At 43.3% G+C, this 12,371-nt stretch overlaps 1 protein-coding gene across 4 annotated transcripts in view; it reads left to right on the top strand.

Annotated features, from left to right (window-relative positions):
* Window positions 1-12,371, top strand: part of FAM131A (family with sequence similarity 131 member A) — a 101,410-nt gene that overhangs the window by 35,868 nt on the left and 53,171 nt on the right. For 2 of the 4 annotated variants that reach the window (XM_060767397.2, XM_060767392.2), the window contains exon 2: window positions 3,939-4,078. The exons of the other annotated variants lie outside the window; for them this stretch is intronic. Coding sequence is in view for 1 of the 2 variants with exons in the window: in XM_060767392.2 (XP_060623375.2) it covers window positions 3,939-4,078 (140 nt within the window). In the remaining variant the exon portion in view is untranslated. The remainder of the gene's footprint in view (window positions 1-3,938; window positions 4,079-12,371) is intronic. 4 annotated transcript variants of the gene reach the window in all.

Genomic DNA, 12,371 nt, shown 5'->3' with positions numbered 1-12,371 from the left:
GGAAATCCTTAACTTCTAATCTGGGCAGTCCGTACTTGCCTCTGTTGACGTGGAGCCCCTGCACCGGCTTCTGCATCCGGCTTCTGCGAGAGACCCTTACCAGGCAGAGATTTGTAGACTTCCAGGGGAAAGGAGTTCAGGTTTCGGTGATGGCTGGCTGAAGTCCCTCAGCAAAGGAACTGTAAGGCTGTATGATCCTCGGCCAAGCTGTGGGCTGTATAACCCCGGCCAAGATGTAGAGCCTTTTCTCCCCGGCCAAGCTGTAGGCTGTATATCTCCCGAAGCTTTCTACAGGAGCTCTTCGAGTTACGTCCTGTATGGAAAGCTTCTCTGTCTGAACTGAACTCAAAGTGGCTCCTATTCCCTCTAAAACTCAAAAGGGGGGCGGGACCAGGGAACCTAACTATAATAGACAGGTGGCTTGCCCTATGATTGCAGCCAAAAGAAGCCACCTATCTATAGAATCCCTGAAACATAGGACTGCAACAAACATTCAATGCAAAGCAAACAAAATTGGAGCTCCTGGTGCAGTTGTACCAGCACACCGTTTGACACCATGTCAAGTGCTATGTAATCCTGTGATTTGTAATTTTACAAGGTCTTCAGCCTCCTCTGTCAAAGCAGGCTGGTGTCTCACCAAATTACAACTCCCAGAATTCCATAGTATTGCACATGACAGCTAAAGTGATGTCAAACTGCATTAATTCTATAGTGTAGCTGCACCATTAACTCAGTACAAGAATTCTCAGATTTCCCTGCATAAAATATATCCGTTATCTGGAAATCTGAAATTTTTCAATATCCAGAGGCTGGATCTACACTGCCATATAACCCAGATTATCAAAGCAGATAATCCACATTATCTGCTTTGACCTGTATTATATGAGTCTACACTGCCATATAATCCAGTTCAAAAGCAGATAATCTGGATAATATGAGGGTTGAATGAAAAGTAATGCCTCTACCTTCGTTACATGGGATTGGTTGGGAATATTTTAATAAATCAAATGCAGAAATAATCCTTAGAATGTGCTCTTTAATTACTATTCACTATTCACTTTTCCACATAATCACCAGACAATTGGATACATTTCTGCCAACGATGAACAAGTTTTCTGAAGCTGTCATGGAAGAAGTTGACACTCTGTTTCTGCAACCCATCGTGCAGAGATCTTCCAATAGCCAAGCAAACCATTAATGTGACCGGCACATTTTTGTGAAATGCTGATTATGCTTGAAATTTCTCTCTGAGTGATACGACGATTGTCCTGAATCAATCTGTCAACTTTTTTGCTTGTGAAACTCGGTGGTTGGCGTCAGAAGACATCCAACTCATTGTTTGTCACGCAAATCAGATGTTCCCACCTCAACATCTTTAAACTTACTCGTCCAACGACGCACAGTGCTCACATCAACACAATCACCATAAACAGCTTGCATTCTCTGATGAATCTCCTTTGGGGTGACACCTTCTGCTGTCAAAAATTCAATGACTGCACATTTCTTAAGTCGCATTGACCAACTGCTTGTGCAGGGTTCCATACTTCACACTTTAACAATACAACCGTTCAATGCTAAAGCTTCCTGCCAGAATTGAACTGTAGAGGAGAGCCTACTGAACAAGGCAGTACCTGCCACTTACCAGTACTGCCATCTATTGAGGAGTTACAAAGGTGGAGGCATTACTTTTCATTCAACCCTCGTTTATGGCTGTGTAGATGGGACCCAGAATAGTGATGTTTTTCTTTCCTTGGAGCATTAGTAAAATTATTCTGAGGGTGCATCTACACTGTAGAATGAATACAGTTTAACACCACTTTAACTGCCATAGCCCAATGCTATGGATTTGTAGCTTGGGAAGATATTTACCCTTCTCCGTCAGAGAGCTCTGGTGCAGCAAGGAACTACAAATCCCAGGACTCCATAGGACGGGGCTATGGCAGTTGAAGTGGCGTCAAACTGCTATAACTCTGCATTATGGATAGGTGGAGGGGAAAGAAGATAAAAGTGGCTGGCATCTTGAAAGATGCAGCTCTGCATCACAACATTTTTTTGGCCATTCCCTTTTGTATGAATCATAAGGCTGAATCTAATCAACAACCAGCCATTCTGGCTTTTGCTGGGGGCCAAGAATGATGTTTTGGAGCCCTTCCCAAGGAAGATATGATAGCTAGAAACATCCCAATTGATTCCTCTCAGCATCAACTTCCCCCTTAATGAAAATGGAAGAATATACTGTTTCTCAAATAATTGCCGCTTATCATCATATATCAAAACATTCCTAGTTAAAATACTGCATAGCAACTGCTTGGGATCTGCGGGTTTTCTTTCCATAGATTACCCTTTCTCAGACCAGCAGCCTTCCGAGGTTTGGGACTGTGACTCCTATCATCCCCTGCCTGTCTGCAGAGTTTGGATGATGGAGATTACAGCTCAAGATTTCTTTCTGGAAGGCGTGAGCTGGTGAAGGCTGCTCGGGATTAGTCATGACCTGTGTGCTAAACTTCTTCTCTGCGTTTTAGCCCTGCTATTTATCCTTTTTTCTTCCTGTGAGAGTCTCTGAACAATAAAGGGATCAATAAGCCTTCGGTCTTACAGTTATCCTCGGAGAAAATCCTTCTGAATTCAATGGGGCTTTGCTTTATGCATCAGTTTTCATTGTCTGAGTCTGGGCAAACAGGCAAAGGCCAGGCCCTTCTGACCACATATTCCAAAGTTTCAGCGAAAAGGCTGCAATGTTTGCAGATGAGAACAGGAAGAGCCACTCTGTATGTATAATAATAATTTTAGTTCTTACTTGCCTTTCCCCAAAGATATACAGCATACCGACCATAGGTAAAGGTAAAGTTTTCCCCTTGACATTAAGCCTAGTCATGTCCAACTCTGGGGGGTGGCACCAGAGGCGGCCCTGGGTAATTTTCAGTGGTAAGTAAACAGTATTTTGGTGCCCCCCCCCAAGCAATCACTGATATATATTTTCTGTTCATCATGGGAGTTCTGTGTGCCATATTTGGTTCAATTCCATCATTGGTGGAGTTCAGAATGCTCTTTGATTCTAGGTGAACTATATATCCCAGTAACTACAACTCGCATATGTCAAGGTCTATTTCCCCCCAAGAGCGCCCCTGGGCAAAATCAACTATACTACGAATGCTTACTTTGCGTAATGGGTTGAGCCTCCCCTGGGTGGCGCTCACCTCCATTTCTAAGCCAAAGAGCCGGCATTGTCCACAGACACCTCCAAGCTCATGTGGCCATCATGACTGCATGGGGCACCGTTACCTCCCCACCGAATTGTTACCTATTGATCTATTCACATTTGCATGTTTTCGAACTTCTAGGTTGGCAGAAGTTGGGGCTAACAGTGGGAGCTCACCCCGTCCTGCGGATTCGAACTGCCAACCTTTTGGTCAGCAAGTTCAGCAGCTCAGTGCTTTAACCTGCTGTGCCACCAGGAGCTCCATATTCTTATATAATTGTACACATTGTAGTAGAAAAAATATTTACCCCCAAAATGTATTTATTTATTTACAGTATTTATATTCCACCCTTCTCACCCTGAAGGGGACTCAGAGCAGACCACAGAACACATATACGGCAAACATTCAGTGTCGTTATACACTGACAACTGTACATAGAAGTATATATAGGCTTTCCCATCTTCGCCATCTAGGCCATTTCAATCTTCTTGTGGCAATGTGTGCTACATATGAATTAGAATCCTACAATCCCCAAGAGCCATCCAATCCAACTCCATTCTGCCCTGCAGGAAGACACAATCAAAGCACACCCAACAGATGGCCACCTAGCCTTATGATCTGCATGAAAGTGCATTTGAAGAGCCTGCTGTCAAGAGAGAACCATAGGGTGCCAGGCATTTTGCTCCTTCCATCTTGTTTCCCTCGGAGACTGACCTCACTCTCTGCTCTCCCCCGCAGTGGCTGTGGACACTACTTTGCACGTGGAGTGGACCGAGGTGAAGCCGCTCCCTGCCCTCTCGCCCCTTGGCCGCACTCGGACCTCGCTGGTGCGCAGGCTGGTTCGCCAAAGCTCTCTGGACAGCCAGGACTTTCTCGAGGTGCCCGCTTTCAATTGCTCTGCTTTGAGGCCTTTGCAAAGAAAGCATTGCTCATTCTGCTTAAGGGATGCCGCTCTCTGATACACGTATAGCTGGGGTTTATATGCAGTCCTGCATGGCACAAGGGGTGGAGGGAGGAAGGGCCATGCAAACACATTAAGCTGCCTTATAATGAGTTAGACCAGTGTTTCTCAACCTGGGGGTCAGAACCCCGGGGGGGGGGGGGGTTGCGAGGGGGTTTCAGAGGGGTCACTGAAGACCACCAGAAAGCACATATTTCTGATGGTCTTCAGAACCAATTGGCATAGTTGTTTGGGTTCACAGTGCTCTCCGGATCCCTAAATCACTGTCAATTCATCCCAAATCCCTCCAGTATTTTCCATTGGTTATGGGAGTTCTGTGTGGGAAGTTTGGCCCGATTCTATCATTGGTGGGGTTCAGAAGGCTCTTTGATTGTAGGTGAACTATAAATTACAGCAACTACAACTCCCAAATGTCAAGGTATATTTTCCCCAAGCTCCACCACTGTTCACATTTGGGCATATTGAGTATTCATGTCAAGTTTGATCCAGATCCATCATTGTTTGAGTCCACAGTGCTCTCTGGAGGTATGTGAACTACAACTCCCAAACTCAAGGTCAAGGCCCACCACACCCTTTCAGTATTTTCTGTTGGCCATGGGTGTTCTGTGTGCCAAGTTTGGATCAATTCTATCGTTAGTGGAGTTCAGATTGCTCTTTGATTGTAGGTGAACTATAAATCCCAGTAACTACAACTCTCAAAGGTCAAGGTCTATTTTCCTCCAACTCCACCAGTGTTCACATTTGGGCATATTGGGTATTTGTGCAAAGTTTGCTCCAGATCCATCATTGTTTGAGTCCACAGTGTTCTCTGGATGTAGGTGAACTTCAACTCCCAAATGACAAAATGACTCCCCCTTCCCCGATCCTGCCAGTATTCAAATTTGGGCATATTGGGTATTTGTGTCAAATTTGGCCCAACCAATATACCTTTTTTGATTGCCAGTGAAATCTTTTTTTTTTTTACTCTTCTTTGTCTAGCCTAATGAATGAAATGTAGGATGAATGAAAATACATCCTACATATCAGGTATTTACATGACGATTCATGAGGGGAGCAAAATGACAGTTATGAAGTAGTAACGTAAATAATGTTATGGTTGGGGGTCACCACAACATGAAGAACTGTACTAAGGGGTCATGGCATTAGGATGGTTGAGAACCACTGAGTTAGACCTTTGGGTACATCATGCATAGGCAAACTTGGGCTCTCCAGGTGTTTTGAACTTCAACTCCCACAATTCCTAACAGCTGGTAGAGCCTGAAGGGCCTAAGTTTGCCTATGCCTGATCTACATTGTAGAATAAATGCAGTTTGTGTTTACTTTAGTTGCCATGGCTCAGCACTATGCAATCATGGGAGCTGTAGTTTGGTGAAGCACCAGCACTCTTTGGCAGAGAAGGCTAAATACCTACAACTATGGTTGATTGTACCGAGCCATGGCAGTTAAAGTGTTGTCAAACTACATTCATTCAAATATATATACAGCCTACATAGTGTAGTGGGCTAAATATTGAAGTATGGGACATAGAATCATAGAATCAAAGAGTTGGAAGAGACCTCATGGGCCATCCAGTCCAACCCCATTCTGCCAAGAAGCAGGAATATTGCATTCAAATCACCCCTGACAGATGGCCATCCAGCCTCTGTTTAAAAGCTTCCAAAGAAGGAGCCTCCACCACACTCCGGGGCAAAGAGTTCCACTGCTGAACGGCTCTCACAGTGAGGAAGTTCTTCCTCATGTTCAGATGGAATCTCCTCTCTTGTAGTTTGAAGCCATTGTTCCGCGTCCTAGTCTCCAGGGAAGCAGAAAACAAGCTTGCTCCCTTCTCCCTGTGGCTTCCTCTCACATATTTATACATGGCTATCATATCTCCTCTCAGCCTTCTCTTCTTCAGGCTAAACATGCCCAGCTCCTTAAGCCGCTCCTCATAGGGCTTGTTCTCCAGACCCTTGATCATTTTAGTCGCCCTCCTCTGGACACATTCCAGCTTGTGGTGCCCAGAATTGGACACAATATTCCAGGTGTGGTCTAACCAGAGCGGAATAGAGGGGTAGCATTACTTCCCTAAATCTAGACACTATGCTCCTATTAATACAGGCCAAAATCCCACATGTTATGACAGTCCCCGCAAGGTCATCTGTGGTTAGTACTTGGATGGGAAACCACCAACAAATGCGTTGTATTTCCTTGCTTGAGAAAACCCTATGAATGCACGGTGTCGCTGTTAATTGACAGGTGACTTGAATGCACATAGGCACACACATTGTTGCCAGGAAAACAAATTTTCTCCAAGGTTACTGTGAGAATCGCAGCACAGCAACAATCAAATGGTGTCTTTGCTTAGACCCTGCAACATCGAGCGTGACTCATATGGTTGACTTTAAGGTCTTTTTATTCCCACAACGTGTGAGATCCACAGCTTGATAAAATCACCTTTTGGGCAATGGTTTCCCAAATGCCCCCGGCCAGCACAGGTAGTGTCTATGCATTGTCATCAAGGCTTATTCAATTTTCTTTCTTTTGTGCCTAAGTTTTCTAGAATCGTCTGGTGGCTATGCCTACTAGGGGTTTATGTGTGTCGCAAGCCTACCAAAGGTACTTTTCTCAGCAATCAACCTTTGGACAGACAGCTGAATCTCAGAAATTTTCTGGATGCAAGAACTTACATTTTGGCATTCAAAAAAGGAGGAAGGAAATTGAAGCGATGGTCTTCCTTTTCTATTTTGAACACAAATATCACTTGCAAATGGGCCTGATTTCATTGGCGAAAGCTTTCATGGCCGGAATCACAGGATTGCTGTGAGTTTTTTTGGCTCTATGGCCATGTTCCAGTAGCATTGTCTCCTGACATTTCGCCTGCATCTGTGGCAAGCATCCTCAAAGGTTCTGTTGGCTGTGAAGCAAGTGATGTGTGTGTGCATACACACACACACACACCACACACATGTGTGTATGTATATATGTGTGTGCATGTATGTATGTATGTATCTATCTATCTATCTGTGGAATAATGTCCAGGGTGAGAGAAAGAATCCTTACCTGATTAAAGTAAGTGTAAATGTTGCAATTAGCAAGCTTGAATAGCGTTGAGGAGCCATGAAGCTGCAAAGTCAATTAGTGAAGGTATCTGCATAGAGGTAGCCTGTCCTTTATTGCCCAAAGGCACCCTCTGTCTGGGAGGTGTTAACTGGCCCTTGATTAATTGCTATCTGGAGTTCTCGTGTTCCTGAATGGTATTCATTACTTACTGTCTTGATTCTGCTGGTTTTTCTCTCACTAATATTAAAAAACAGATACCCTCACTGATTGACTTTGCAGCTAGGACAGATTGGTGTCCATTATGGTAATCAATGCCCATGGCATTTGGTGATTCCATTGACAGTGATGCAATATGTCTACTCCTGGTTTTGGGCTCGATCTACACTGCCAGTTAATTCAGTTTGAAGTATATTATATGGTCAGTGTGGATCCATATAATGCAGTTAGAACTGCATTGAACTGCATTATGTGAGTCTTCACTGACCATGTAATTCAGTATGAATTATATGAATCAGTACAAATTATACGAATCAGCCGTGTAGACCCATATAATACAGTTTGAACTGCATTGAACTGCATTGTGTGAGTCTATACTGCCATATAATTCAGTTTGAACTGAATTATGTGGTCAGTGTAAAGCCAGCCCGAGTCTTAGCATTAAAGGTGCTGTCCAAGGTGCTGAAATCTGTAGTGCAACTAAATTAAGCACCTTGGAGAGCACAGTTACAATGCCAAATGAAATCCACAGAAAGCTATGCTCTATCATGTTAGAATTACAAGCCAACACTGATCACTCTTGAAGGATGAGTGATGTTTCCGGTGTTTGTCTATATCAAGTGACCACAAGCCTAGCCCCATTTTTAGGGAAGTTACTTCTTTGGCTTCTAGCTTGGCCAACCTTTGATTAAAGACTAGGCTTCTAGCCAGATCTTTCTGTTGCCAGGCCATTGTGTTGGCTTGTTTGCATCTCCCTTGAGGATTTTGTCTTCCATTGGGGATTTTGGGTTAAGCTGACAACATTTGAACTGTATCCTAAAATACATGTCTTGGTGCCAGAGGATGGAGTGGGCTTGAGTGTGGGAAGCAGAGCTCCACACAGCCCACCTTACTGTAGCAGCCAATCTTTGGAAACCCAACTGCTTTGGATTATAATGAGTCTGCCATTATGTCATGGTTCTATAGCACCCACAAGTTCTGCATGAAATTAGGAAAGGAAGGGAACATCAACCTCAGTTCCCATGACAACCATTTCAGGAATCAATATTTGATGAATTGATGATCCATGTTGCCACTCATGGTCCTAACATGGGATTTGCTCCCTTAGAAATATTCATGCTGTAAATCCATCAGGTGCAGCTTATGCATACTAGAGGTACAATGATAAGTAAAACTTGACTTGCATGATTTCCTTTGTATGTTTGCACCTTTGTAATTGCAGCTGATGAAAGTTGCAATTATTTGTAAGGCATCTCTTGAAAATAATAATAATAATAATAATAATAATAATAATAATAATAATCTGGCATAAACCAGTAAAGGTGGTTCCAGTGGTGACTGGCACACTGGGTGCAGTGCCTAAAGACCTTGGCCTGCACTTAAGCACAATTGACGCTGACAAAATTACCATCTGCCAGCTGCAAAAGGCCACCTTACTGGGATCTACACGCATTATTTGCTGATACATCACACAGTCCTAGACACTTGGGAAGTGTCCGACATGTGATCCAATACAACAGCCAGTGGAGTGATCTTGTTTGCTGTGGACTCATCTTGTTGTGTTTCTAATAATAATAATAATAATAATAATAATAATAATAATAATAATAATCCACTCTATGCAGTGCAGCCAGCTGTTGAAAAGTAAAATCATTAAATAATCTTTTGATCCCCATCTGACATTAGATTCATTTTTAAGAATATATTTCAAAGGCAGTTCCTTTTCAAATCCTGAGGTTTATTCAATTACCTAATCCTCGGTATTTATCGATCACGGTATCTTGACTAAATACTGAAACGGTGGGTCCCTCAACTTGGCCTGGACCACATTCCAAAGACTCACATTCCAAAGACTCAGGTGGAAGGTAAACCAGAAATCTGGAAGTGTTGCCAACTGATCAGAGAAAGCCCCCGGCCGACCCAATACTCTGTCTGGAAAAGCAAAATCAGCCATTGCAACCTTTCATGATATAGAGATAAGAATTATGTGAGCAATGAATGTCTGCAGATCTTGGAAATACTGGAAGCTTCCTTTTTATAAGGTCTGAGTATTTGTCCACATATATTTGTTTGCCACCCTCAAGGATCTTGAGAAGTTGGCCTTTTACATCTTTGCAAACCTGGGATAGGAATCATGAGGCTCTTCAGCAGCCAGAATGTAGTCAACACTAAGGGATGTTGGGAGTTGCAATCCAAAAACCAACTGGAAGGCCACACAATTCTCACCCCTGTCCTCACTGGAGATTTGTTTCTGTTCTATTCCTTCATGATATATGATGGTAACTCTAAAGTGAGCCTATCCTGGGGTTTCCTGTAGCGAAGAGCATGTGACTCACCCAAGTTACCCAGTAGCTTTGCATAGCCGAGGGGGAATCGAATCCTGGTCTCCAAAGTCTTGGCTTAATGCTCAAAACTCTACATTAGGCATGGGCAAACTTCGGATTGCATTGAAGGATACTACTTCGTAGTCCGGGGTATTTCCTAGACCTTATAAAGGAGGAAAGAATGGTGAACATAGTAGCAGTCAACAAGAACAAAACTACAATCATTCCTTGGCATTGGCTGTGCTACCTGAGGTTGATGTAACTTATTTCAGCACACGCGCACAAACACATGCCTTAAATTTGCTTCTTGACTTATGGCAAACCCATGAATTCCATGGCATTTTCTTACGCAAGGGATACTCAAAGGTGGTTTTGCCAATTCCTGAAATGTACCCTATCATATTTGTTGGTGGCCTCCTATCCAAATACCAACCAGGCCTGACCCTGCTTGACTTCCAAGATCAGATAGGATTGGATGCTTTTACGGTATTGAGGCTGGATTGTTGTAGGTTTTTCGGGCTGTATGACGATGTTCTAGAGGCATTCTCTCCTGATGTTTCAACTGCATCTATGGCAGGCATCCTCAGAGGTTGTGACCTCACAACCTCTGAGGATGCCTGCCATAGATGCAGGCAAAATGTCAGGAGAGAATGCTGCTAGAACATGGCCATATAGCCTGAAAAACCTACAACAATTAGTGATTCCTGCCATGAAAGCCTTCAACAAGATATTGAAACTACTATTAGGGATATGCCATCTCTGAAACTGTAGGTAGTAAAACCTATCTGTCATGACTTGTAGTTATTCCTAGCCATGTACTCCCTATGAATTTGAGGAAAGTCTTTTCAATCTGTCCAAGTTGGTGGTTTTCACTGTATCATGTAATAGTGAATTACAGAGTCTCTGTGAAAGCATGTTTCTTTTTATCTGTCCTGAATCTCATCTGATTCATCTTCAGTGGATGGCCCTGGGTTGTAGCGTCATGAAAGGAAAGATCGCTTCTTCTTTCTTGAGACTGAGCATGATGGTATGCACCTCTGTCATGCCTCCAATCCTTTAATCATATCCTTCCCCACTACGTTGTAAAGCCCTGTGGATTGTAACTTTGGAGGAGCGCTCTAATCTCCTCACTCGTTTGGCTCTCCTTTTTTGCCCCTTTCCCAGTTCTACAATATCTTTCCTGAGTTGTGGCGATCCAAACGGTACGCTCTATTCTGAGTGGGTCTGCACCAGAGATTTGGCATTCAATATTGGAAGCTTTTTATTCCTTTTGCTAATGATCTTTAGCATGGGATTTTCCTTTTTTCATAATTGCACCACAAATACAAACACAAGGAATACAAAACTTAATTACAGTCACTGACCAGCACTTAAACACAAGCAAACATTTTCCTCTTGAAATACGTCACTTCTATTAGTATAGAGCAGGCCTGGGCAAACTTTGGCCCTCCAGGTGTTTTGGACTTCAACTCCAATAACTCCAAACAGCCTCAGGCCTCTTCCTTAAGCGGCTGAGGGGGAAAAGGAAAGGGCCTGAGGATGTTAAGAATGATGGGAATTGAAGTCCAAAACATCTGGAGGGCCAAAGTTTGCCCATGCCTGGTATACAGGGAGTGAGCTTGAGTGTTGGACCAGGACTGAGGGTTCGAAATCAGTGACTCCTAATTTCCAAATCAGCTCCTTTGGGCATTATGCCAACCAGAGGCGGCCCTAGGTAATTTTCAACTGTAAGCAAACAGTATTTTGGCGCCCACCCCCCAACCAATCACTGATATATATTTTCTGTTCATCGTGGGAGTTGTGTGTGCCATATTTGGTTCAATTCCATCATTGGTGGAGTTCAGAATGCTCTTTGATTGTAGGTGAACTATACATCCCAGTAACTACAACTCGCATATGCCAAGGTCTATTTCCCCCAAAAGCGCCTCAAGAGCACCCCTGGGCAAAATGAACTATACTGTGAATGCTTACTTTGCGTAATGGTTGAGTCACCCCTGATGCCAACACAAACAACATCCTGAGCCTGCATGCTACAAATTGGCAGATGTACCCAGCATTTTATTGTTTTTCTTGTTTTCCTGGCAATCTCACTTGCAGTGCAGGTGGATGTGGGTTTTTCAGAAGCATTGCAGTCCTACACATGCACACAACATCCAGCATTGCTCACATAGGCTTGCCTGCAAACGTGTCCCACCAAAGACAGCAGGTTGGGTGCTAAGGCTGTGACCTTCTTGCTCCCTTAGGCTAAAAGACCTTCCTTGATACGAGGCCATTTGCTTGTTCCTTCAAGCATCCTTAAAGCAAGATTCATAAAAATGAATGCTAAAGCTCTCTTAATAGTTGGTATTGGCAATCCTACCGGGCCATTCTGTAAGGTTGCCAGCACACCAGGGGAACAACAAAACAACTCCATTTCCATGAAAGGAAAAATAGCTTCTTCCAGTTGGGACAGTTGCCAAAATCTTTTACATAAAAAGCAAAATGTTTCTGAGTTGCCAGCTTTTTCACTTTAAAACAGTGTTTCTCAGCCTTCCTAATGCCGTGGCCCCTTAATACAGTTCCTCGTGTTTTTTTTGTTTTGAATTTTTTATTAATTTCTCCATACAAATAACAAAAAAATACAATACAAAC

Source organism: Anolis sagrei, chromosome 3 (assembly GCF_037176765.1).
Source record: "Anolis sagrei isolate rAnoSag1 chromosome 3, rAnoSag1.mat, whole genome shotgun sequence".
NCBI lineage: Eukaryota > Metazoa > Chordata > Lepidosauria > Squamata > Dactyloidae > Anolis > Anolis sagrei.
This window is presented reverse-complemented; position numbering and strand designations above follow the sequence as displayed.